Source organism: Maniola hyperantus, chromosome 9, assembly GCF_902806685.2.
Source record: "Maniola hyperantus chromosome 9, iAphHyp1.2, whole genome shotgun sequence".
NCBI classification, from domain to species: Eukaryota; Metazoa; Arthropoda; class Insecta; order Lepidoptera; family Nymphalidae; genus Maniola; species Maniola hyperantus.
In genome coordinates this window covers 6,989,953-7,016,020 of record NC_048544.1, presented here as the reverse complement: position 1 = coordinate 7,016,020, position 26,068 = coordinate 6,989,953, and the positions used below count along the sequence as shown (strand labels likewise).

The window sequence follows — 26,068 nt, the reverse complement described above, 5'->3', positions numbered from 1 at the left end:
TTGGGATTGGGCAGGTGGCTTGTCAATTTGCATCGAGTGGTATGGGGCGTTGTCCATAATTATAATAGATGGTTCAGGGAGGCTACACAACATTGAGGTAAACCATTCAGTAAACTTTTCTCCATTCATGTCTTCATGATAGTCTCCAGTGGTTTTTGACGCAAAAGCCATGAGAGAACCTTCGACAAACCCGTTGATGGTTCCGGCGTGACAAATTATAAGTCGCGATCCTTTTCCTACAGGAACTTTGGAAGTAGATGCTGCTGTGTCATCGTTCCAAGAACGGCCTACAGTATGGTTAGCATTAAGCCATGTTTCATCCAAGAACACAACATTTTGCCAATTTTTGATTTCTTTCACTTGCCGTAAAAAAGTATACCTTGCCATCGCTATATCAAATCTTTCCATCAATATTTTGCGTTTGTTACATTTTTTGTATCGAAATCCAATGGTCTTCAAAATCTTCGTTAAAGAACTTTCCCCACCGAAGAATAATCCAGCTTCCTTCAGTGAATGCACCAACTTTTTTCTTGTTGGATACTCCTTCTGTAAATAGTAGCCGTAAACATGTCTTCGGATAGCATCGGCATCAAAGCTATCGATGCCTACGACTGGTTTTGCTCGTTTTCTCTTTTTTGGTGTGTGAAGTTTATTTTCTTCTGTGCCAGTCTCGCCATATTTTTTTTTAGTTATCCGTCTAACAGTTCGTTGTCCAATATTAAGCGCATCAGCTACGCGTTCAACCACTGACGTTATAGGTAAAATTGGCCCTCCATTTTGAGCTTCACGATCGAAATAGTTACGAAGGCGTATTAGGAACTCACGTGTCTGACTATTTAGAACAGTTCTCTGCGTACGTTCGGTCATATCGACGAAATCCACAACAAAGGGCTTGAACAGAGTCCAAATTAACGAGCAAGGGTCAACAGTAATGCAGTATCAATATTTGAAATCCAAAGCCAGGTCAAAACTATATCACAATCGCATTGCACTGACAGTTTATACTTTTCGAAGCAACGTCAATTCGAAACTGCTTTGTTTTGCATTGAGCATTGACGCGAGTTTGCCGGAGGTAGTAGTTGTGCTAGCCAGCGATCCTATGTGACGATCGTATTAGATTCCATTTTTAAAAATTTATTGATATTTTTTTGCGATTTCAGAGGTTTGTCCACATAGTGAAAATTGTTCATATTCACAAGTACATTCACCCCTTAAATGGTGCAAACTGATTTTTCTACACTTGTATACATTTAAGAAATCAATTTAATAAATAAATTTTGAGTCCTAAACCTAAAACTACATTCGATAAAATTTATGAATCTCTGCACATCACTATCGTCAATAAAGTAATACAATTATTTCCTTCAAAGTCGTTATCAATTAATACGGAACTTCATGAGCGGACAAACGTCAAACCGGCCATCATAGCGTGCCGCTAGTTTAGGTAGGTACCTACGTTATAGGTAGGTATAGATACCCTGAAAGACGTAGGCTTGGATCATGTGTGGTGGCGGCTCAACCTTTAGGTCGTCTCGTCGATCTAAGTATCCAGCAGCCCATCTTTGAACTATTGAGACGTGGGTAGGTAAGTGGAGAAAAAAAATGGAAAAAGTGGTGACCTTTAGCTATAGCAACTCATAGCTAGATTTGTATTTAAAGGCATAAATACCAGAAAAGAGGATTGTTTTTCTAAGCCAGAACCAGAAAAAGAAAAAAGAAATGTAATCGTCTGTCAAGTGACATGTTCCTACCTAGTTAACCAAGTTTTGCTAAAGCAACAATTACAGTATTTTCGTTATTATTTATTGCTGTTACAATTAATTTTATAAATCGCCACCATGCCGACGCAAGTGGAACAGAAAACTGTGGATCATGAAGCAGAACTTAGCAATGTTCAGCGAATGGTAAGGAAAAATTGGTAAAAATAATTATACATCTAATATTCATACGACAAACATTACGACAAATGACGACTTCCCTGGCGCAGTGGTGAGGAAACCTGCATCCTTGAGAGTTTCCTTGGATAATGTTCTCAAACGTGTGCGAATCTGCACATGCCAGCAGCGTGGTAGAGTGGCCAAAATTCTTCTCATTCTGAGAGGAGACATAGGTCTCCTCAGTAGTGAGCTGGGGTTGAGTTGATGATGATGATGATTCTTAAGTTGCTATCATAGACATACCTAGTGAAAATTTTTGCCCTTGATTGCGCAAAGTACCTGTACCTAAACATTTTTAATTATTTTAGTTTCAAAAGCTGGCACCAATGTGCAGCGTGGAGAAGCGAGCAGGCGGCATACCACAGCTCGCTCCACAAGAGAAGCAGTTAGGTATCCTCGCCAGCGAGTTGAAGGAGACGCTTCTTTGCATTAATGTTAGTACCTAGAGAAAAAAAAAACCTCATCCCTGGTTAACGACTGAGACCGTATATGGGATACCGCGAGGTCTAGTTCGGGGCGAACCACTACTTTAGTTCATTAAGCTCCGCCAAAAAAGTTTAACTCTTTGAAACAAAACAAGGGATTACAAATAAGACAAAGGAATGATTTTGTTACCTTTTGTATGGGTACCTACCTTCAAGTCAAGAATGAATAGGCTATTCCAGGCAAGCGCGCTCTATAAGGTTGCATCATCAATTGCCAGCAGGTCTGGTTGTAGCCAAGCGCTTGTGTATACCTAAATTTTAAAAACTCTACTTAATATAAAAAGTTGCTGATTTAACTACTAGGCATCATCCCTATTTGTATAATAATAGCTCGCCAGAAAAGGGCAGCATGCGCTTCGCGACAACCTGACGAAGCACGGTACACGCAAGTCGATCATGGAGTACGAGCATCTGGAGGCCGAGTTGCGGGACGAGAGGGCCCAGCAGGCCGAGCTGGACTGCCTCAACTACCTGGCTCAGAAACAGATGACAGAGTTCATGAAGAAAGTGCCCACTGAAGCAGATGTGAATTCACTTTACCTTGCCTAAGTAGTTTTTCTTTCATCATACCTCATCATCATCACCATGATTAACCCATTACCGGCTCACTACTGAGTACGAATTTTGATTTCCGTTTCCCCAGTCTGAATGACAAGTCTTGATTTCCACAACTGATTTAGAAAACAACCTTTTTCCTTTCTCTGGTAAATTCTCATTACTTTTAAACGCGATAGTTGAGATGGCAATCGGGGTGGGGACGCGCTGCACACTCGCACAGCCCTCGCACAGCCCCGGCGCGGGATAGCACGGGTGACGTACCTACGGGTGTGCGGGGCGTCCCCCCGCCTCATGCCCCGATTGCCATCTCGACATGTCGCGATCTATAGGTACAATAATTAATTCATTGGTAGGACTTCTTCTTGGTAGGAGTTAGCGATGATTGAAAATGCGAGCAACCGACTTCGTCGCATGGAAAATCGTCTTGATTTAGCCACGAAACGTTTCTGTGGTATCAACACAGACAACAAACGTGCTCGAGAAGAGATTGATCGCCTGCTAGTTGAGAGGTTTGCTCATTGTTTTAAAATGCTTGCTATACTTCCATATATATCCATATATATACTATCCAGTAATTGAAGGCTCTACAATTCGTCTTAATATTACGTTTTAGGCATCCTAAGCAAAGAGAATGCTAAGTTATTTAATTACTGCATTTTTAATTTGGATGCAATGTTGTTGCAAATTTAAAAAAACGGCCAAGTGCGAGTCAGACTCGCACACCGAGGGTTCCGTACTGCAGTCGTATTTTTTCGACATTTTGAACGATAAATCAAAAACTATACTTAATGCATAAAAATAAATGTAAATCTGTTACCCCACTTATGATACCCCACTTGGTAGGTATAGTTATATTACTTTGAAAGTTGAAAATAATAATTATTTGTTCATGCACATTTATATCATTTTTATGTGATGTAACCACAAATTCACGGTTTTAGGATTTTTCCCCTTACGTGTGCTAAAAAACCTACCTACCTACCGAATTTCATGATTCTAGGTCAACGGGAAGTACCCTATAGATTTCTTGACAAACAGACAGACAGGCAGACAACAAAGTGATCCTATAAGGGTTCTGTTTTTCCTTTTGAGGTACGGAACCGTAAAAATTAAAAGTAAGTATGTACATACTTAATGTTATAACTAGTACGATGGTAGGTAAGTGCGGAAGAACAAAACCCTTTGTGTGCGAGTTTTTTTTGCAACCTATTATGCCATGTGAAATTCTAGGAACGATTTCAATATCCAATGGAACAGAACTATTGGTAAGCTGGTGAAGGGCAAGGAGTACCTTATGGACATATTCGAGATCGCAGCCAACTCATTCGGCGACCGGGACGAGTGCTGCAGGATGTTAGAAGCATTGAAGTGGAAAGGATTGTTTCAGCTCAATAGGGATATATCGGTCTGGTGTCCAATATTCTTAAAGAGCTTCCGAGACTGTCAATCAGTTTGACGTCAAGCACGTAGATTTTTTGCTTGAGTCAAGTCATGTAAATGATTGATGATGATGATGATTGATTTTATATTTTTGGTTGACGCTACGTTCGGACAGAGTTCGATGTATGAGAAAAGTGCCGTTTGCTTGATCAAGCCGCTTCACAGGTGCATCAAGCAGCTTAATCAAGCAAAGCAAATCTACGTGCTTGACCGTGTCGGAAGCTCTTTCCATTTTCAGAATATTCATCCACGAGGGATCCACAAGCAAAACTGATCTCAGAGGGCGCCACAAGAGGTCCGGCCATTGCAAGCTGTCATCCTCATAGTGTATGAAGGAGGTTTTACCTACATAATAAAAAAAAATTATTATGGCGTTTGACAGCTCAGTATCCCACAAATGATAATATGGCCGGTTCGCTTCTGCAGGGATAAATTGGCAGTGTGGATCCCCATTACATCATCACTATCATCAATCTATCGCCGGCCCATCACTGAGCAGTGAGCACGGGTCTGCTCTCAGAATGAGAAGGGCTTAGGTCATAGTCCACCACGCTGGCCAAGTGCGGATTGGCATACTCCACACACCTTTGAGAACATTATAGAAAACTCTCACGCGTGCACGCGATGTTTTCCATCACAATAAAAGCAAGTGATATTTAATTGCTTAAAACGCACATAACTCCGAAGAGTTAGAGGCGCGTGCCCGGAATCAAACTCCCGACCCTCCGAATAGAAGGCCGACGTCTTAACCACTAAGCAATTGCAGTAATAATCACTTTATCCCTCCCAATTATATATATTAAACTCAGGTAAATATCATTTTACAGGCGATTTGATATTTTATTTAAATTATAGGTTTATCACCTTATTTAAACTATCGACTATTTATAGTATTTTTCATTGTGTAAGTTTATACTTATCTGACTATATTTTGGAGTACTTAACTCTGTTTTTCTTAGGGACTCCGATAGACTTCTGGTTTCTAGTTTCTGGTGACTTCGACCCGAAAAACCCCATTCGTTTTCAATATATCTCTTTTCAATAATAAACTTGAATAGGATATGCAATCATACGAAGGAGAGTTAAACCATCTCGCTAAACTGGAAGAGTTCTTACGAGTTAAGGGCTCGAGGCGGGTCTGTGAGGCGGACGAGAAGGAAGAGATAAAGCGGCAAGAGGAGATACAGAGATGTGAGCAGGAGATCGTTCGTCATGACGCGTTGTTAGAAGATATATTTGTACGTAAAAATAATACAAAAGAATATATCCAAAAAATTATTATATTATGTAAAAGAAATCTCTGACTGACTGACTGACTGATCTATCAACGCACAGCTCAAACCACTGGACGGATCGGGCTGAAATTTGGCAAGCAGATTGTTACTATGATGTAGATGTTATAGAAATAGAAGTGTAAGTATTAAGAGACAATTAAGTAGTAATGTTACAAGAGTTTCAGGGTTACGCTGGCTCGGACAGAATAATAACAATAATAAAAAACTTCAACGCCAGCGAGATTCAGAACTTCTCGTTTTTCGAACTCCTTTGTCAAGTATTACAAGAGTACATCATTATGAGACGGGATCTTGAGATTCTGCGACAGAGGATAAGTAAGTGCTCTTGCAGACAGAACTTACTTCTGCATGAAATCAATCAATTGCTCGACATATTAATCGATTCATCATCGATGGACGATCGATCGTTCATAGTATGGCTCTCGAGAGACGAGTCTGACGTGCCAATTTTCTACATCTTCTGTCGTCTCTATACGCCGCCTGCTCGATCGATCGTATCCGTCGTCGTTCAGTCAAAACTACTAAGTAAGTACTTACTTACATTTATTAATCCACTACGATCGATGTAGCTTTCAGATGTCTTTTCGTCCGAAATTCCTCAGTTCTTGAAGAGTGTCAAAGTCTTCGAACAGTGTGTGTTGATGATGACTTGAATCCGAGACATGGTCGCTAACTAGATATGGGCCTTATAAGAAGGCTCAGCGCCACTCAGCAGCTCATGGAGAGAGCTATGCTTGAAGTTACTCTAAGTGATCAAATTATAAATGTGGTGATTCATATTAGAACCATCAGAATACACCGACATAGCTCAGCGGGTTGCGAAGCTGAAGTAGCAATGGACAGGGGCGCACATAGTTCGAAAAACCGATAGACGTTGGGGTACCAAGGCCGAGGTGCTAAAATGGCAACCTCGCACCAGAAGTCACAACGAAAGGCCTCCCACTAGATGGACGGACAACATCAGGCGAGTCGCATGTAGCCGCTGGATTCAGCCTAGGCTGTGCAAGACCGTAGCGTGTGGAAGTTCCTACAAGAGACCAATGTCCACCAGTGGACATCTATCGGTTGATGATGAGGATGATGATTATGATGATAAATGAAGGTGAAATTAATCTGTGAAACCCATTTTAAATTCAGTGGACCAACGCGACATAAATGAGGCCCGCGAGGAGAATCAGGACAAACGTCTTGCTGAACTTAAAGTAGAACTGGAGAGAAAGAGAGGAAGAACACAGCATATGTTGGAGTTGAACCGCAGCGCTGACGCAACGGTTCAAAAAGTGCTCAAAGGAATCGATGATCTTGTCAGGTTTCATAATTGTTTGCTATTTTCCACATTCATCATACTAATATTATAAATGCGAAAGTGTGTTTGCTTGTCTGTCCTTCATGTCCTAACTAAGCAAATTGACTTGATTTTTGGCAAAGAGATAGTTGAAATGACAGAGAGTAACATAGGGTACTTTTCATCTCGGAAAATCAAAGATTTCCCACAGGATTTTTAAAAACCTAAATAAAAAATAAAGCAGGTACAAACTGAAACTTAGTTTCTCTCGTTAATACCTACGTACTTTATTGTTCAGTCTGTTTATAGGGTCGCGCGTCTATCAACTGGACCTATAGGGAGTTGAAACGAAACTTATCTCAACATTTACATAGTGTTCAAAATCATCAACATCCCGACTTCTATAGAACCTTAGATACCCACAGTTTTTGACCCAGTTTTTCACCCACTGATTAGGCGCAGACAAAGGCAAAATCTAGTAGGTTAATAAATAAATAGATTGATTTAAACACAATTTAAGAAAACCAATGAATTAAAATTTAACTTATCTACTGACGCCAGACGCCAAAAGACGTTAGGTGAGCTCGTAAATAGCGAAGATATAATATGGAAAGTCATTGATGTAAATGAAGAATAAAAAAGGTCCTAATGCGCATCCCTGGGCGATCCCTATTGTTAGTCTTTTCCCCCTACAGATAATAATATAGGTACCTACTACCTACTGATTTAAGCCTGACTTTACTAGACTGGCAAAATGCGATGTCGCACCACTGCTATCGCTCCTGGGCAACCACAAGGAAGTGACGAAGTGGAATGTCCGCAAATTCCTCAGAATCCTTGAATCTGACGTCAAGAGTCTCATAGAGGTGGCCTACGGAGCAGTAAAGGTAGTTTTTTGAATACACAAAGTAAGTTTCCCTTTTATTTTGGGACTTCTCATCAATTTTAAAACGAATAAAAATCACCTTCCTGACGGCTGTAGCCAATAACTGGATGGATCGAATTCGGCGGTCCGAATTTAGCCTTTTCATTTTATCTGTGCTTTGGATAGTCCGTCGGAGTCTTATCATTAACTAGCTTATACCTACTCGCAACTTCGTTCGCGTGGACTATGCAATTTTCAAACCCCTATTTTACCCCCTTAGGGGTTGAAATTTCAAAAATCCTTTCTGAGCGGATCTCTACGTCATAATAGCTATCTGAATGCCAAATTTCAGCCCAATCCGTCCGAGTCAGTCAGTCAGTCAGCTTTTCCTTTTATAAATATTTAAGTTAGATATTATTATCGACAATAATAAAATCATAAAAACTTTTTTCTGGAGGAATCCTCATTGATACTACGGCGCCCGGCTGCCCACCACATTATTATCTCAAGAAAACCCCTACCATTATGAAATTAATGGAAAGGGGTTCGACATTCAGCAATGAGGAAACGATACAGAGTTATCAGCCAAAATTCTTTGTAACTATTTTGTGCTAACAGCCTCCGGCCCCCACTCCAAAAGCAAGACCAAAAGGCCCCGCGGCGCCCCCGCCTGCGAAGCTTGTCGCTGATCCGTATGTTGAATCCCTGAGACCCAACAGGATTGAGAAATTGGTGCCGTATCAACCGTGTGCTTAGTAAGTTACAGATGGTGTCAGGTAAAAATAATTCTTGACAACGTTCGAGGGTATGCATCAGTACCTCCATAATATAGGTCTACGTATTCTACATAAAATAGGCATCAGGTCGAGATGACAATCGGGGAGGGAACGCCCCGCACAGGTGACGTGCAGGTGTGCGGAGCGTCCCCCCGCCTCATACCCCAATTGCCATCTCAACCTGTCGCATACTATAGGTTATGGGTTCTGTGTACTTACCCACTTTCCTACAAGGAGGAAATACTGCCGAACCAATAGCGCGGTGGAATCAGGTGGTAGGTACTGACTACTGACACCTCCAAATCCAACGTCGCGTCGCACGTCCATAAATAAATAACCCACTTCACCGGTTCAAGATTACAGTTATTTTTACCTGATGCCTTACAAATATATCTAGTACTAGCTGATGCCCGTGACTTCGTCCGTGTGTGTCCGTCCGTCCGTCCGTCCGTCAAATAATGAAATTTTGCAGGTAGGTAACTAGGTCTTATAGAGTACCTAAGTAAAGAAATAAATCCGATACCGTGAATTTGTGTTTCGATTGTCATGTCGACCTGTCGCGTACTGTAGGTACAGTACACGGCAGAAATGTACATTGACATTTAGAAGGAGATAGGTAGCGGATTTGTAGAGCATTATCTCTGTCGTTGAGACCGACAAAACGTGACATAGGTATGAGGGACAGAGACAACGCTCACAAAGCCGAAATGTCATTCTAAAGGCCGATATTTATCACCTCAGAGCATACTTAGTCAGGTACTTTTTATTATTTTTAATGGAAATACAAAATGTTTATTTACAGTTGCGTTGAGGATTACATAATGAACTTAGTTTTTGAGACACCAGCTATTCCAGCTGATAAGGAATACGTAGAAAGTATATTCCATTTGGAAGATGTTAACACTAAATTTGGAATTTACACGCTCACTATCCCTGCGTAAGTTTTAATTAAATATCATCATCATTATCAGTTAAAATAAGACACAATTAGAATAGGTACCTACATTACCTACTAAAATATGTAATTATTTTAATACAAATCGTCTCTTATTTTGTTATAGTAAACGTCATCCGTACAGAGGACCTAAAAAAGATTGAAGCAAGCTATGAGTTCACCGTTTACGTTTTTATTTATTTTTAAAACAAATTCCTTGTTTTTATAAATTATTTTTATTCTCCTTATTAGTAATAAATTAAGATTAAATTTGTTACCAAAAAGGTAGAAAATAAACTAAATTAACTTGCAACACTAAGTAGTTTTGTGTGAGTTGCCACACTGACCACTTCCCACATTAAAATAAGAATGAAGAAGTTGAGGTAAGAATGCGTGTATACCAATATCATTTAAAAAAAGATAAATAAAACTAAGGGATACTACCCAAATATATTAACTACTTTAGATCCATCCTATTGATAAACTACAACCGTAGATTTTTATTATTTCGAGTAGATGACAGTAGAACGGATCCTACTGTCAATGACTTTTTTTTGTAGAAATTGCAAATCTTTAGGGTTTTTTTTAAATAGATATAGCGAGCAAACGAGCAGGTGGGTCACCTGATATTAAGTGATTACCGCCACCCATGAACATTTGCAGCACCAGAGGAACCGCCGATGCGTTGCCGGCCTTTTAGGAATTTTGTTAGTCCGCCCCTTGAATCTACACATAATATCTACATTGAAACCCATGTTGTAATCTAGTGGGAACACCACCGATGGGAGTTGGTTCCACAATTTGAATGTGCGTGGAAAGAAGGATCTGGCACAGGGGACGCTCGAAGTGCACCAGACACCCAGGTGGTGAGGGTGAAATTCCCTACGCTCGCGCGCGGTGCGGTTGTAGAAAAATGAGGGTAAAATGAGGTCAAAAAGCTCTTCAGAGCACTCCCCATTATAAAGGCGATATAACACGCATATAGAGCTAACGTCTCTGCGGTGTCCAGGCTTTCCAACGAGCTGGTTAGTTTGGGATCGTCCACAAGTCGAACAGCCCGCCTTTGAATCCGATCAAATGGAAGGAGTTGGGTTGGTACTGGGGTGCTCCAGCCCATGCCACGTGTGGTTCTTCGGATCCAAGAATGGATTCTACTCTGCTTTGTTACTTCATTGTGATTCCCCTTGTGACATCCCTTGAAGTGATTTGTAGTTGGAATAATAGTTAATATAATATAGTAACTAGTTAGGTAGGTATGTATTTTGAGATATTGAGATTATAGCAATGATTTATGCTTCTTTTGCAATCGACCAGCAGGACAGCCAACACAGACCAGTAATCCGGAGACAGCCAATACCTTATGCGATTTCAATCGAGAATAACGGAGACATCTGAATTTTGCTTTTCATAGAAGAAAGAAATTACGTGTTGGCTATTACGTAAAAAAATTGTTCAAAAATTGAAGATAAAAAAAATTTGGCTTTATAACTGATTTAATAAAACTCTTTCAATAGTATCGATATTAATATATAATTCTGCACACTTATTATGAACAATAAATACAACTATGAACAACACGTATTGTAGTACTTTAGGAGACACTTTTACTAACCTTTCGGTTTGGATGCTCGAACAGGATTAACTTAAAAACTAAAGAGCTGTCCGGACCGAATATCATGTTTTACATTCATTCAACTGAACTAAAAAGAGTATGTGATTGAACTGAACTGAAACTGAATTGACCAATGAGATTCCACTTAAAATTCCATCCAATGCGATCCTTCTAAAATTCAAGGCCGTTTTAAAAAGGTACGTGATTTGACTCAAACAATAAATTATTTAAGTCAAATCTTGCACCCTTAATTTTTAAACCGTAACAACATGTTGGACTGACCAATGAGATCCTCTCAAGATTCCATCCAATGAGATTCCTTCTAAACTTCAATGTTATTATTAAGAAAGTACGTGATTTGACTCAAACCATAAATTATTTAAGCCAAATCACACACCATCAGTTTTAAAATCATCACAGAATATTAGTATTATTTGGAAATCATGACATTCGGCCATCAGACACTGTGTAGCCTCCTGGCACACACAATCATCATTTGTACTTTTAAATAAATCATGACATTTTAGTTTTATTACAACACAACAAAAATACTATGACCTTACATTTTCCGGGAATATTATTGACATACAGAAAATAAAAATCATCTTTGTATTAGGTATATCACTCATACAAAATCAACTTCCTGTGTAAATAATAAAAACCACTGAACATAACATTTTCTAGGACATTATTAAAGAAAATAGGTAATTACAATTTATTATTAACATAAATAAAATCATCTTTGTATATATCATTCATACGAAATCAAATGCCTGTGTAAATAATTAAAAAAATCCCTGAACATAACATCTTCTAGAACATTATTAAAGATAATAATTACAATTTATTAATAACAAAAATAAAATCATCTTTGTATATACCACTCATATAAAATCAAATTCCTGTGTAAATAAAAACCCACTGAACTTAACGTCTTCTAGAACATCATTAAAGATAATAATTACAATTTATTACTCGGATTCACTTTTACCAGCATCGTCAGAGCTACTCTGATCGGAGCTATGTAACTCTAAAGCTTTTATATGTATCCAAGGTCGGATTCTATCAGCTGCAATGACAGTTTTATAAGGTTTGCCTTTCTTAATGAAACCAGGAACATCTGTTATCCTATAGCGGTCATTGCCTAGAACTTCAGTAACTTTATATGGACCCACAAACTTCGACAGGAGCTTTGTACTTTTCTTTTTGTTATCAAAATTATTTCGTGAAATTTTCACTAAATCACCGATCTCATACTTAGTTGCGGGGATTCGATCTACATCATGTTTTTCTTTTTGTTTTACTTGATTTTTCTGGATATTATTACTAATTTGCTCTCTAACTTGTTGTAATTCTAAATTATTACTCGAATAGTTTTCGGTATTAAGTTTATTCGATAAACATCGCGCAATTTAATTCCGAACATAGCTTCTGTCGCAGTTTTCTGTGTTGAAGCATTTACAGTGTTGTTGATGCCCCATTGAATTTTACTCAGACACTTGTCCCAGTCGCGTTCATGGCTTGCAAAGTTTTGTGCTGACAATGAATTCAAGATGGCCATTGGCTAATGACACTCCTTACATAATAGGGTCTTGATCTTTAAACTGATGAGAGAATCGATAAATACAATATTTGAGAATAAGTCTTCTAAGTAGATAAATTTATGCAAAAATGTAAAAGTTTTCTATATAAGTTCTTCAATATAATTGCAGTAGTTTCATAAAGCAATTCAATTGACTTGATTCCAATCGTTAATACATAATACTAGCTGGCTCAAGCTACTAAAGGGTCCATAGAATAAGTATTATCCGACGACTAGCGACTCACTCAAAAAAAAACCCAGTGGGAAGCATACCCACTCAATACACCAGTGAAGCCACTAGTACGTCCCCTAACCTAACACTATCTGACGGCCAGTGACTCACTCAAAAAAACCAGTAGGAAACATACCCACTCATTAAATACACCAGTGAAGCCACTAGAACGTCCCCTAACCTAACACTATCTGACGGCCAGTGACTCACTCAAAAAAACCAGTAGGAAACATACCCACTCATTAAATACACCAGTGAAGCCACTAGAACGTCCCCTAACCTAACACTATCTGACGGCCAGTGACTCACTAAAAAAAACCAGTAGGAAACATACCCACTCAATAAATACACACCAGTGAAGCCACTAGAACGTCCCCTAATCTAGCACTATCCGACGGCCAGCGACTCACTCAAACACCAGTAGGAAACATACCCACTCCAACCAGTGAAGCCACTGTACGTCCCCTAAATTACTATAATCCGACGACCAGTGACTCACTCATGAACCAGTAGGAAGCATACCCACTCAATAAACTAGTGAAGCCACTAGTACGCCGCCTAAGCTAAATAATCCGATGAACAATTACGCAACGTGATGTTCATAATAATATGAATTAGGCAACTTTTCATGAAGACTATTATTAGTGAGAATAAATAACCTTACAGTTTATTGCTTGTAAGTAATTTTACAAAAAAAAATAGATCATCAAAATAATTAGTTAAGGGTATGAGATAATGAAGCAGAAATCACAAAAGGGAAAACGTGGTTTCGTTCAAAGTAGGTATCAGAAAATCACGATTATTGGTTCCATTTAGCTCGAACATATCCCATGCTATCGGAGGGTGGCCCCGACCAAGCTCAAGATATGTCATGCTAGTATATGTAACAATGCGCGCTACCGTACTGCTAGAGAGTAGCCCTAGCCACGTACATGCACACACACACTATTACACATAATTTAAACACTAACACATTATCAGAGAGTTGGCCTGACTTAATGTGCAGCGAGTCACGTAACCAACAAATCGCAACAGTGTAGATACATTATTTTATTCAAAGTGGGTAGGTAGGTAACAGAAAATTACGATCATTAGTTCCGTTTAGCCAAAACACATCCCGTGCTAACGGAGAGTAGCCCCGACCAAGCACACGATATGTCCCACCAGAATATGTAACAATGTGCGCTATAGTACTACCAGAGAGTAGCCCCAGCAACGTACCCGCACACACCGTTACACATAACCTAAACAACCACACATTATCAGAGAGTTGCCCTGACTTAATGTGTAGCGTCACGACTCACGTAACCAACGATCGCAAAATAATAAATTTGATAAGTTTGTTAAAAAAAAAAGTGGGCGTTTAGCAATCTCGTTTTAGAATAAAATTAATTACAAGCAACTCTTTTTTTTTTTTTTTTGGATTCTTTGTCACTTCTGAGATTTAATAAAACTCTTTCAATAGTATCGATATTAATATATAATTCTGCACACTTATTATGAACAATAAATACAACTATGAACAACACGTATTGTAGTACTTTAGGAGACACTTTTACTAACCTTTCGGTTTGGATGCTCGAACAGGATTAACTTAAAAACTAAAGAGCTGTCCGGACCGAATATCATGTTTTACATTCATTCAACTGAACTAAAAAGAGTATGTGATTGAACTGAACTGAAACTGAATTGACCAATGAGATTCCACTTAAAATTCCATCCAATGCGATCCTTCTAAAATTCAAGGCCGTTTTAAAAAGGTACGTGATTTGACTCAAACAATAAATTATTTAAGTCAAATCTTGCACCCTTAATTTTTAAACCGTAACAACATGTTGGACTGACCAATGAGATCCTCTCAAGATTCCATCCAATGAGATTCCTTCTAAACTTCAATGTTATTATTAAGAAAGTACGTGATTTGACTCAAACCATAAATTATTTAAGCCAAATCACACACCATCAGTTTTAAAATCATCACAGAATATTAGTATTATTTGGAAATCATGACACTACTAACTAGTTACGTTGACGTTAATTTTTTCCACATTTTTACACCTTTATTTCCTGTTATCTCCCAAAGCCACCATGATTCAAACAAACAGCCGAACAAACGTTCCTCCCAGTGTTGCCTGGGGACAATACGCAGAGAAACTTTCAAGTTTCAAGGAAAGACTGGCACGCGCTGGCTCTTAGGCCACTAGTCCATTTCGATTTTTGCATGATTTTTGCGGTTGGTTTAGACTTTAGTGCGTTTTCTTGCTAAGCATTGGCAACACTCGTTGTGTGTTTGAGTTGAGTGATGTTTCGGACTCTCCGCCATTAAAATTTCTTAGCCGAGAATTGAAATAGGGTTGAATTCTAAATCGGCGAAAATCTAAATCATCCCCTATCTATTACCTAAAGTATTTAGCCATATTTCGTGCACAAACAATATATCCGATGGCAGACAGAGACACAGATGAGTTAAACATCGATAACGTAATAAAAAAATTATTAAAAGGTAAAGGGCAAAAATTGTTACACAGTGTTAAAATTATAGTTACAGTGAATATGTGGCGTTTTTGTGACATATCGTTTGATTAAACATCGATATGATGAAGGAATTAGTATTATATTATGAGTTTAAAGTGTTGGTGAATATGTTTATAAAGTGTTTATATTTGGTTTTCAGTACGAGGCGAGAAGCCTGGTATGAATGTACAGTTAACGGAAATCGAGATTAAAGGGCTATGCTTGAAATCACGAGAAATATTCCTTTCACAGCCAATATTACTTGAATTGGAAGCACCGTTAAAAATATGCGGTAAGTTCCTCAACTTAACTTTCGAATTCTGAGTCGTCGAAACTCGAAAGCTTACTTGGACCTTTTCTATTATATACGGACACTTTTGCTCTTAGGTGTTTAAATGAGAACCTTAAATTAGGCCTTAAAGGAGTGTTATCCAGGGCCGTAAAATAAATTAAAAAAAAAAAAAATAAACCTTAAATCTTAAATATTAAAGTGGAAACAACATTAATTCTGCTATGATCTTGGTAAGTACCCAAACAAAAACATTGATTGATTGAACCTACTCTTTGCAAATTGCTCTTTTAAATCATAGTTAATATGTAAAGGTATATATTAACTTAGAATATATTAATAAAATTCAGATGCTTTTTTTGGGTTTGTGTTTTACACAGTATTTTAGCAAGATCACAGAATAGAAAGTCATGTCAAAGATTTATCATTGTAGAAAGTGCTTGATGATACCTGTTCATAGGCTCACAAGCACAGTTGTGGCTATATTAAATCTGACCACACGAAATAAAGAGTTGACTTCTGCTTGCGAGGCAGGAGTTATTGCTGAAATTACCATGCCATGGCCAGTTACCACCCTACCAGTAAAGCTGTGCCACTAAGCGATTTAGTGTTCTGGTATAGTGCTGTGTGTAATCCAAAGGGGTATGGGTTTAATAAAAACTACCATACTGGTTCAAGTTAGCCAGGTGAGATCGTAGTCAAGGGCTAACTTGTATCTGAATAAAATAAATAAATCACAATCAGATTTGGCTTGAATGTCATTAATTACTGAAGTTAGTAATGGGGCCGCTTCTGCAGAAATTATTTTTGCATAGAAATGTTTAAGACAATAGTCGATTATCCAATAAGTTTATTCTTTGAAATGCCATTATGTAATTATATACTAATATGTATAACAAAATATGCAAGTATCTGTAGAAGTGTCAAGGCATGAAGAAAGGAGGTATGGCAAATTAATTAACCAAGCCCAAAATTCCTAATCAGTATATGGCATCATACCTGAAAGCTAAGCACCGCTGCCAGTAATATGATCTACATATGAGTATGTTGTTAACACTTATATAAGTTTAACAATTATCACATGTTAGTGAAAGTAAACTGAATCAACAGATTAGCATGCTCCCCCAGGTACAGAGTAAAGGAAAAGGCTTCATCTAGTTATAGACTTGAATCAACTTGACTTGTTGCTGTCTATCAGATTATAAAATATATGCTATCACAACTAGCTCATACTTTTTAGGGTTCCGTACCTCAAAAGGAAAAAGGGACCCTTATAGGATCACTTTGTTGTCTGTCTGTCAGTCGTGTCCGTCAAAAAAACCTATAGGGTACTTACCGTTGACCTAGAATCATGAAATTTGGCAGGTAGGTACATCACCAAAATAATTAATTATATGTTCATGAACAAATCATTTTTTCAATTAGTATTTTCAATTTCCGAAGTAAGATAACTATACCAAGTAGGGAATCATATGAAAGGGCTTTACCTGTACATTCTTAAACAGATTTTTATTTATTTTTATGCATTATAGTTTTTGATTTAGTGTTCAAAATGTCGAAAAAAATACTCAAGTATGGAACCCTGACTTGCACTTGGCCGGTTTTTGTTTTTGCAAGATAGGCTTGCGTCACACACTACTCAATATTAATCCGATCTAAATCTACAAAAGGACTGACCAAGTAATTCTATGTCCACAGGTGACATCCATGGTCAGTACTATGACCTGTTAAGGCTGTTTGAATATGGCGGCTTCCCACCAGAGTCCAATTATTTGTTCCTCGGAGACTATGTTGATCGCGGGAAACAGTCATTAGAGACTATTTGTTTGCTACTTGCATACAAGATTAAGTATCCAGAGAACTTTTTCTTACTACGAGGGAATCATGAGTGTGCTAGCATTAATAGGATTTATGGGTAAGTTTTTATCATATTTTTTTCCATACAGTCAAAATCTTGTTATGTTGAAGGGACCACCTGATAGTTGTAATAACCAGTGTAAGGTCCTTACACTAGAAATAGCCGGGATTTATATTTTGGTCATTATAACTAAAATGTCATTATAAATGATATAATTTCAAACAGTTTTTTGATTGTATTAATAATGCAAAAGTGTGTCTGTCTCCTAGTTTTTCATTTTGTATCTGTGTATTTTGACGTTTGGTACAGAGATAGCTTGCATCCTGGAGAAGGAAGGACACAGGCTACTTTTGGTCTTGGAAAAGAAGAGTTCCCATGGGATTTAAAAAACAAGTTACAGGCATCATCTACTGAATACAGTATGCGGCAGAAAGTAATGAACATCGACCTTTAGAAGGAGATAGCAGATTTGTAGAGCATTGTCTCTGTCGTTGAGACTGACAAGACATCATATAGGTTTGAGTGACAGCGACAACGCACTACAAAGCTGAAATGTCATTTTAATGGCCGACGTACATTACTTTCTGCCCCGTACTGTACAGAGACAACTTGCATAGTCGTAGACACTCTTTTATTCCGGAGAATTAAAGAGGTCACAGATGGAGTTGCTGGCATCATCTTACTAGATGATGAGTGATGCCCGTGACTTTGTAACGAGTGAAGTTTTGCATGTTACGTAGAACAATTATTAATTACATAAAACTAGATTCTAGTTCTATGCAATCAATTCACCATTAAAAATACAAATCTTTTCAATTCATAAATATGTAGGAATATTTGTCTATTTGGCAAAACAAACTCTAACTTGCTAGCCTGACAATGGTAGGTGTGGCTGCAAACGGGAAGATAAAAGACACTAATAAACAGAGGTGCTTAAAAAAATCAATTAACATGTGTGTCCAATTGTCCTGTTATGAGTTATGACTGTCATGGGAAATGAGTCTGTAACTCTGCAGGCCTCGACGGAACGTCGCACAGCATCGTGTGGCATGCTTCATACTAGATGATGTCCGCGTCTTCGTCCGCGTGTTTTTAAAAATTCTGCATTAACTCATTGATTTTCCAGGATAAAATGTAGCCATTCCGGAGAAGGATATAGTAACTAGTAGCTTACATAACTAACAAGTACATTTATATTTGTAAATTTCCGTAGTAAATACCTTACCTTAGTCTATAATAAGCTAGTATTAAATAAACAAAATCAACCCTGTTGCTCCTTGCGTGATCTCAAATTCGCTAATAAAGTACTATAACAAGTTACGCGTGAGTCACTGTACTGATTCATTGCGAAGGTCGATAGGTGTTCAAGTTCGTTTATTGCGTGTCGTATACTTATGTTTGCTCTAATTGCGATGGTATTTAACGTTACGTAATTTGAAGAGTCTTATGGTGAACCTAAAAACATAGACACCTGCAGTTTCATGCAGCGAATAGCAATAGAAGTTGTCTTTACATTTTAGTACAATGTAGAGTTGCTCTAACTAAAGTAATCATGCTCCAAAATACGCTTAAGAGCCACCTTAATAGTTAAGCTAGAAAAGGAAATGTGTAATAACTAGTCTGCCTGCGCGTATTTTTAATTTTACACGCAGTCTTCCGTATTAAATATGACGTCACCGTCAAATTTGATAAGATTATAATATCGTGAAGATAAAATTGTTTATCCTGTCTATTATTAACAGGTAGCGTACGATGTAATTCAATTTCAAGTTATTTACCTTAGTCAAATTTCACACTTTTTTCAATAACACATCGTCACATCTTTGACAAAGGTATCTGCCATTTAAATAATATAATACCTAAGTACTAGGTAGATAATGCCCTGGCTGTTTTGGTAAGTACCTGCATCAGATTGCGAGACGGGAGGAGACGCCGGCCTGCCACGAGTGTGGTGCACCAGAAGATACGGCATATCACACTTTGGTAGAGTGTGCGGCATGGGGACCCCAGCGGCACATCCTGTCGTCGACCCTCAGAGGAAGCCTCTCACTTTCAAATGCAATAGACGAGATGATCAGTAGTGAGACCAGCTGGGGCGTAATGGCCTCCTTCTGTGAAACTGTCATATCACTGAAGGAGGCCGCGGAGCGGGAACGAGAGCTGGACGCCGACGCCCACCCGCTCCGCAGAAGAAGACAGGGGAGGAGAAGGAGACAGTATGCTCACCTTCTCCTGCCCTAGGCATTGGGAGTAAACTTGTGCCGGCCCAACGCCAGGACGTCTCAGTCGCATCCGATATCCGGGATCCTGAGACGTCTTATACTTGACGCGGACGGCACCGCTGGGTTTTTTAGTGGGTATGCTGATGGCGGTTAAAAAAAAAAAAAACGCGAGTGAGTCCCACATACCCGCCCTTGTGCGGCACGCCTAATAGCATTTTTACCAGCGGAAAAAAAAAAAAAAAAAAAAAGGTAGATAATGCCCGCAACTTTATTTGCATGGATTTAAGATTTAAAAATCCCGTGAGAACTCTTTGATTTTTCCGGGATAAAAAGTAGTCTATGTCCATCTCCAGGATGCAAACTATATCTGTACTAAGTAGATGATGCCCGCAACCGTGGGAACTCCTTAATTATCCGGGATCAAAAGTAGCCTACATCCTCCCCGGGATGCAAGTTATCTCTGTACCTTTAGTCAAAATCCCGTGGGCTGTGAAAATCTAGCAATCAGTAGAGTTCCCGGAGCCTTGGATGCGCTGAGGGTGGTCACCAAGGTTTTTGTGGGTAAAAACCCCACACAACCCGATCGCCGAAAGCGATCGGTTATCTTGAAGATTTCGCCCCCAAAAAAGATACTTTTAGCTGACTATCTGCCCATTGATGATGATGATAATGATGTCCAATGCTCAAGTAGTGCTAAAACATCCTGTTAATTTAGTTACCCACTTAAAAACCTTGTCTGATAAGTTAACCTTTTAACATTTGCTTAGTAAGAACATTCAGTTGCTAATTCGTAGGTAAACTGTTGCAATTTCGATGTCAAGTTGAGAGCTAACTGATTTCACTATCATTGCTGTGTTATCATTATCAGATATAAATTGTGTACGCTGTTTTAATATATTGCAATCACAATAAACAGGTGTATGAAGTGTCCAAAGATATAAAACTCCAGATATGCAAAGCTCATACAATTGTATTCGAATAGGTGAAGACAAATTCGTACGCTTGGATATGTGACACATGCGCGTAGCGACATCACACGAGTAGATATTATAGACCAGAGGGGAAGCTTCACACTAGCTCACGCACACCACGACGTCCCACGGACGCTCCGTGCCCCCAGTTTGGCGGCAAACGGAGCGTCCGTGACACGTCGTGGTGTGCGTGAGCTGCGCTAGAGTGAGTGAACCTACAGCCAGCCGCTAGTATGAAGCTTCCCCTTTTCTACTCGTGTGGCGACATAGACTACGTATTAGATTTTGACGCGACGTTTACGCACCTTTTGACTACGTATTAGATTTTGACGCGAGGTTTACGCACCTTTTGACACCTTCAAGCGTTCTTCAAAAAAATGACGGCCCGTTACCAGAACTTGGAAGTGCCACAAACAAGCACGACATGCATTAGCATATTTATCGGTAGCTATTTTTTACACTCGATACCGATCTCAATTTTAAGTGACCGCATGAAATGCTTTGCCCTAGCAAGTGGACTATGATACAGATTTAAAATGTAAAACCTTTCTTCTTCTTCTTCAAGTGCCTCTCAATTACTGAAGGTCAGCAGTCAGTTGTCTGAACTTCTGCTTGAATGTGAAAAGTCCCCATCGAGATATATTGATGTTCCCAACATTCGTTCCAATTTTTAGCCCTATGCGAATGATTGTAACCTTGAATATCTATTTTGACCGGACTATAATATAATTTATATCCTGTAGTGTAAAATATGCTTTATTTGCAATATAAAACACCGTGTTATTAAAAACCTCGCCTGTCTCGATTTTTGAACTTGCACAATAAGCCCAAGTGTGCACCCGTTTCATAAACTACTATATTCCGTCCAAAAGCAATAAAAGGTGAGTTTGGCATCAAGTTGGTATAACCCTAGACGAAAAACATTCAGGCGTAATAAAATTTAATTTCTAATTACATTACGCCCGTGTTTGCTAAGGCTATCTAAGGTCACGTCGCAACTGTAAGGTGACAATCATAAAAGTTAAGAACCACGTTTTATTACCTTCAATAACGCTGTAACTGTGTTATTATTCTCATCGAAAAGTTTACATCTAGCGACCAAAATTATTGATCAATCTATCTGGAATCTGTGGATAAGTACAACATTGTTATTTGTTAGAAAATACCATAGGTACTATTTGAGATAAATACCTAGTGTTCCAAAGGACTAATTTTAGGGCTCGGAGTTCTTTTTAGAGCTCAACTAACAGATCAGGTTTAAAAAGGGCTTAGTCTTAAAAAACGCTCGAGCCATTTTTTGCACGAGCCCTTTTTCGGACTGAGGCTTTATTGGCTTGAAGACTGTAGTCGAAGGTTAACCTTATTTTTCAGACTGACTGACTGATTGATTGGCTGACCAAAACTGCCTGCTTACTGGCAGGTCATAGAGCTATTTTAACTGGGGTTACTATTTCTTGGGTAAGCAATGCCTTTATGCTTTTTTGAGTTGCACGCCACTGATTGTCATCCAGTTCCAATCTATGTTTACAATTTCAAGACTCTAGCTCTTCGTAATTTTTTATTATTTGTTGTTATAACAGCCATAGAATAGAAATACACGTTCTCTATCTATTACGGTTCATGAGATAGAGACCGCTGACAGGAAGACGGACGAACGGGCAGCGAAGGCTTAGTTATAGAGTGTTATTGGCACTCTTCGGGTACAGAACCCTAAAAAGTCATACTTTGGGAAAGGTTAATTTTCGATATTGGCCTTTTAAGCCTCAAGTTGATGATACCAGACCAATATTGAACGTTCTTTATTTATTCCATAAGCCCCGAGTTTTTTATCTGGCAAAACGCCAGACTAAAAGTAAAGCACTTTTACGCTATAAACCACCCGACGTAGTTTGAACATCGTCTCTTTGTATTGAACAAAATAATGCGTCATATTGTTTTATTTCACGCATGAATCATCATCATGATCAATCCATCGTGGGCCCACTTGGTACTTCGGGCCACGGCACGTGTCTCCTCTCAGAATGAGAATTGTTTAGACCATAGTCTGCCACGCTGGCCCAGTGCGAATTGGCAGAACGCATGAATATTGTCCGTAATAAAATTCCCATTAGATTTATTGATAAAATAATATTATTGTAACTTTTTATTTGGTATTGATTACAACCCATTACAACCCTAACGCCTCATGATTACAAAAGTTTAAAAAATCTATCGTTATTAAAAAAATACATATTTAAGGTTTATTTATATATAAAGAGAATATAAAAGGTGAAACACAATAAATGATATTAAATTATTTTGTAGATAGGTCGTTGATCTGGAGTGATACGCAAAAAGTAGATATTCCAAATATGCGTGTCACAGACATGATTTATTATTTATTTGCTTTAACTTTCTACTTGATCTTGACGTGTAAGCCAGTAACAAGGACCATATTATATCAATGATAACATCTCAAGGTTGTAAATATTTGTGCAAAATTATTATACTAGTTGATGCCCGCGACTCTGCCAGTGTGGATTTCGACTTGACTTTCCGGAATAAGATGTTTACAAAACAGCTTATGTCCGTCTCCGGGATACAGGCTATTTTTGTGATTGTCATCAAATTCTGTGAAACAGATAGACATTAGACATTTACAAAGTAGCTTATGTCCTTCTCTGGGATACAAGCTATTTTTGTGCCTGTCATCAAAATCTGTGAAACGGATAGACGTTTATGTAAAAAGTATGTCCTTCCCCGGGATGAAAGCTACCTCTATAACAAATTTCATCAAAATCGGTTAAACTGTTGGGCCGTGAAAAGCTAGCAGACAGACAGACAGACGGACACTTTCGCATTTATAATATTATTATGAATAATGGAAGGCCAATTTCGTTTGATCTAATAAGCGGCGATATAATTTATAGTAAAAAGTCCGCACAAAGACTTAGGGAAGTAACGAATCCTTATATTAAATTACGTAATGTATTGTCCATAGGTTCTACGATGAATGCAAAAGGAGGTACAACATCAAGTTATGGAAAACTTTCACGGACTGCTTTAACTGCTTGCCAGTTGCTGCGATAGGTGAGTGCTCTTTGCTATTGCTTCTGCAGCGAAATACCAGCTGTTAAGAATAAAAGCTAGCAGTCACTTACCGGACTGAGGGAACGCGCTCCGATGCTGGGGGCCCCTCAAGATGCGCTGGTAAGGTCCAGGGTAGCTCATCTGATCTAAGATTGCTGAACTGCTACTGAACGTCTATATAGCGGTTTTGTGTTACGCGGTTGGTTCGCGGAGTGTGTTCCGGTACATCAAATTCGAATTGACAGCACTGTGGTGTTGGTGCTTGTGATTGACCGTTCCATGTTTAGAAGAGGCCACATTATAAACCCTGACTGATTTTAATAAAAATATAAGAATTTGGAAAAGAAGCTGGTTTGTGGTAGGAATTTTTTAATACAAACTTAATAAATTAAAAACGCTACATAGGTATATCTAGTACACGACAGGTTGAGATGGCAATCGGGGAAGGAACGCTCCGCACAGCCCCCGCAGTCACCTGATGCGGGCGAGCGCGGGTGACGTGCGGGTGTGCGGGGCGTCCCGCCGCCTCATACCCCGAATTCCATCTCAACCTCTCGCATACTATAATAATATGACTTCTCTATAACTTTCACCAAAAGACCGGTTAAATGCTACATTTTTCTAAGAATCCGCATTCTGTTCTGTGATCTTTTTAATAGGACGCAATAATTTATCTTCGGAATTGACGTACCTTAATATATGGCAGACTAGCAGATATTTAAAAATCCCGTGGCTACTGCCTGATTTGACGGGATATAATGAAGCCTATGTCATCTTCAGATCCGTTGCTCCGTTGCGGCGTTATTGTAGAACATATCAACAAACAAACAAATACACTATAGTATTTACATTATGGATAGTGATATTATGAGTTTTAAACTTGCCCATATAAGGTTTTAGTCAATAATGGCCGTTTATATACTTTTTATAAGAGCTGATAAACTAAGGTCAGGGTTACTCTTGTATGATCAACTTAATCGTATTATTTTGCACAAGGTCTGGGAAATGACCTACACATTATAATATTATCGAAACACTACATTTGCATCATTACTTCCGGCATTGAGTGACCAATTTGCCGCTTAGCTAAGCGTGAATCTGTGTTAGCGGCGCCTATGGCTTCTATATTTTGGTGTAAACGAAATGTTTGTTACCGTCGACGTGTTCAAAATTTGATAAAAGCGTTTAAATTATATCAGATATCGTACTTGTATGGATTTCCCAACAGAAAATTGTTTTTTTTTGTTGCTTGGTATATTTTAGTATTGTCTGTACCTATTTATATTTATGAACAGACTTCACACATCTTTGAGAACATTATGGAGAACTCTCAAAAATGCAGGTTTCTTCACGATGTTTTCCTATATTTAATTTCTTAAAACGCACTTCAAAAAGTTTGAGGTGCGCGCCCGGAATCGAACCCCTGACCTCCCGAATAGGGATCCTAGGAATCCTAGCATAGTGCGGTTAGGACGTACTAACCACTAGGCTATCCCGAGGCGCTACATACCCTGGTAAAATTATAACCCTTTCCTTTTGTCTTTGCCGTAGTCTTGTACAAAAAGAGAGTGTAAACGAGAAAAGTAGATGACATTTAAAAGACAAGTATGAGGAAAATATGGAGTAGTCGGAAAACATGTCTTATTTGTTCCGTTTGTTTTTATCATGAAGTACCTCTTTACTAGTTATTCTTGAAAGGTCTTTTATATTTGCTCAATGTTTCTGTCCCACTTCTCATAAAATCTATCTCTACTTAGTTTACTATAAGAATGGACTATTTAACTTTCATTTGCAAATGTTCATCTTAAAAGTTGTTAATCCAGGTTACAGAAACAAGAGGTCACGTTTAAGAAACGGTAGATAAATGGTAGATAAATGATAGAATGCTAGCTTTTGGCAGCCCATCAGTTTAACATAATATTTTGAAGAAATTTGGGACAGAGTTAGCTTATATCCCGGGAACGGACATAGTCTACTCTTTCTCCCGGGAAATCGAAGATTTCCCGAGGGATTTTTAAAGAGCATTCTGTATAGTAAATTTTGACGAAAGATATTGATGTAGCTATATAATAGCTTGCATCCTACTAAGTATATACATAGGCTACTATTAATCTCGGAAAATCAAAAAGTTCCCAGGGAATTTT

General features: G+C 38.5%; 2 protein-coding genes across 4 annotated transcripts in view; both read left to right on the top strand.

The window, feature by feature from the left end:
* Positions 1 to 1,796: 1,796 nt before the first annotated feature.
* On the top strand, positions 1,797 to 9,839 carry LOC117985216 (coiled-coil domain-containing protein 63-like). The gene is made up of 12 exons (XM_069501041.1): positions 1,797 to 1,904; positions 2,246 to 2,371; positions 2,753 to 2,947; positions 3,350 to 3,489; positions 4,211 to 4,385; positions 5,479 to 5,658; positions 5,880 to 6,030; positions 6,853 to 7,024; positions 7,746 to 7,887; positions 8,484 to 8,620; positions 9,444 to 9,578; positions 9,703 to 9,839. Exons 1-12 carry the CDS (start codon positions 1,839 to 1,841, stop codon positions 9,737 to 9,739), a joined length of 1,656 nt encoding a protein of 551 aa, XP_069357142.1. The 5' UTR covers positions 1,797 to 1,838; the 3' UTR covers positions 9,740 to 9,839.
* Positions 9,840 to 15,276: 5,437 nt separating this feature from the next.
* Positions 15,277 to 26,068, top strand: part of LOC138402808 (serine/threonine-protein phosphatase PP1-gamma catalytic subunit A) — a 31,891-nt gene continuing 21,099 nt past the window's right edge. For all 3 annotated transcript variants that reach the window (XM_069501048.1, XM_069501047.1, XM_069501046.1), the window contains exons 1-4: positions 15,277 to 15,504; positions 15,676 to 15,807; positions 17,503 to 17,719; positions 23,836 to 23,924. In XM_069501048.1, the coding sequence (XP_069357149.1) occupies positions 15,444 to 15,504; positions 15,676 to 15,807; positions 17,503 to 17,719; positions 23,836 to 23,924 (499 nt within the window). In that variant the 5' untranslated portion in view covers positions 15,277 to 15,443. The remainder of the gene's footprint in view (positions 15,505 to 15,675; positions 15,808 to 17,502; positions 17,720 to 23,835; positions 23,925 to 26,068) is intronic.

Excerpts from the sequence above, each read along its gene's own strand:
- LOC117985216 (XM_069501041.1), top strand. The coding sequence starts at position 1,839 with ATGCCGACGCAAGTGGAACAGAAAACTGTGGATCATGAAGCAGAACTT. Across the intron at positions 4,386-5,478 it reads AGCTCAATAGGGATATATCG|GATATGCAATCATACGAAGG; the intron begins GTCTGGTGTCCA and ends AAACTTGAATAG. Across the intron at positions 7,025-7,745 it reads GGAATCGATGATCTTGTCAG|ACTGGCAAAATGCGATGTCG; the intron begins GTTTCATAATTG and ends TGACTTTACTAG.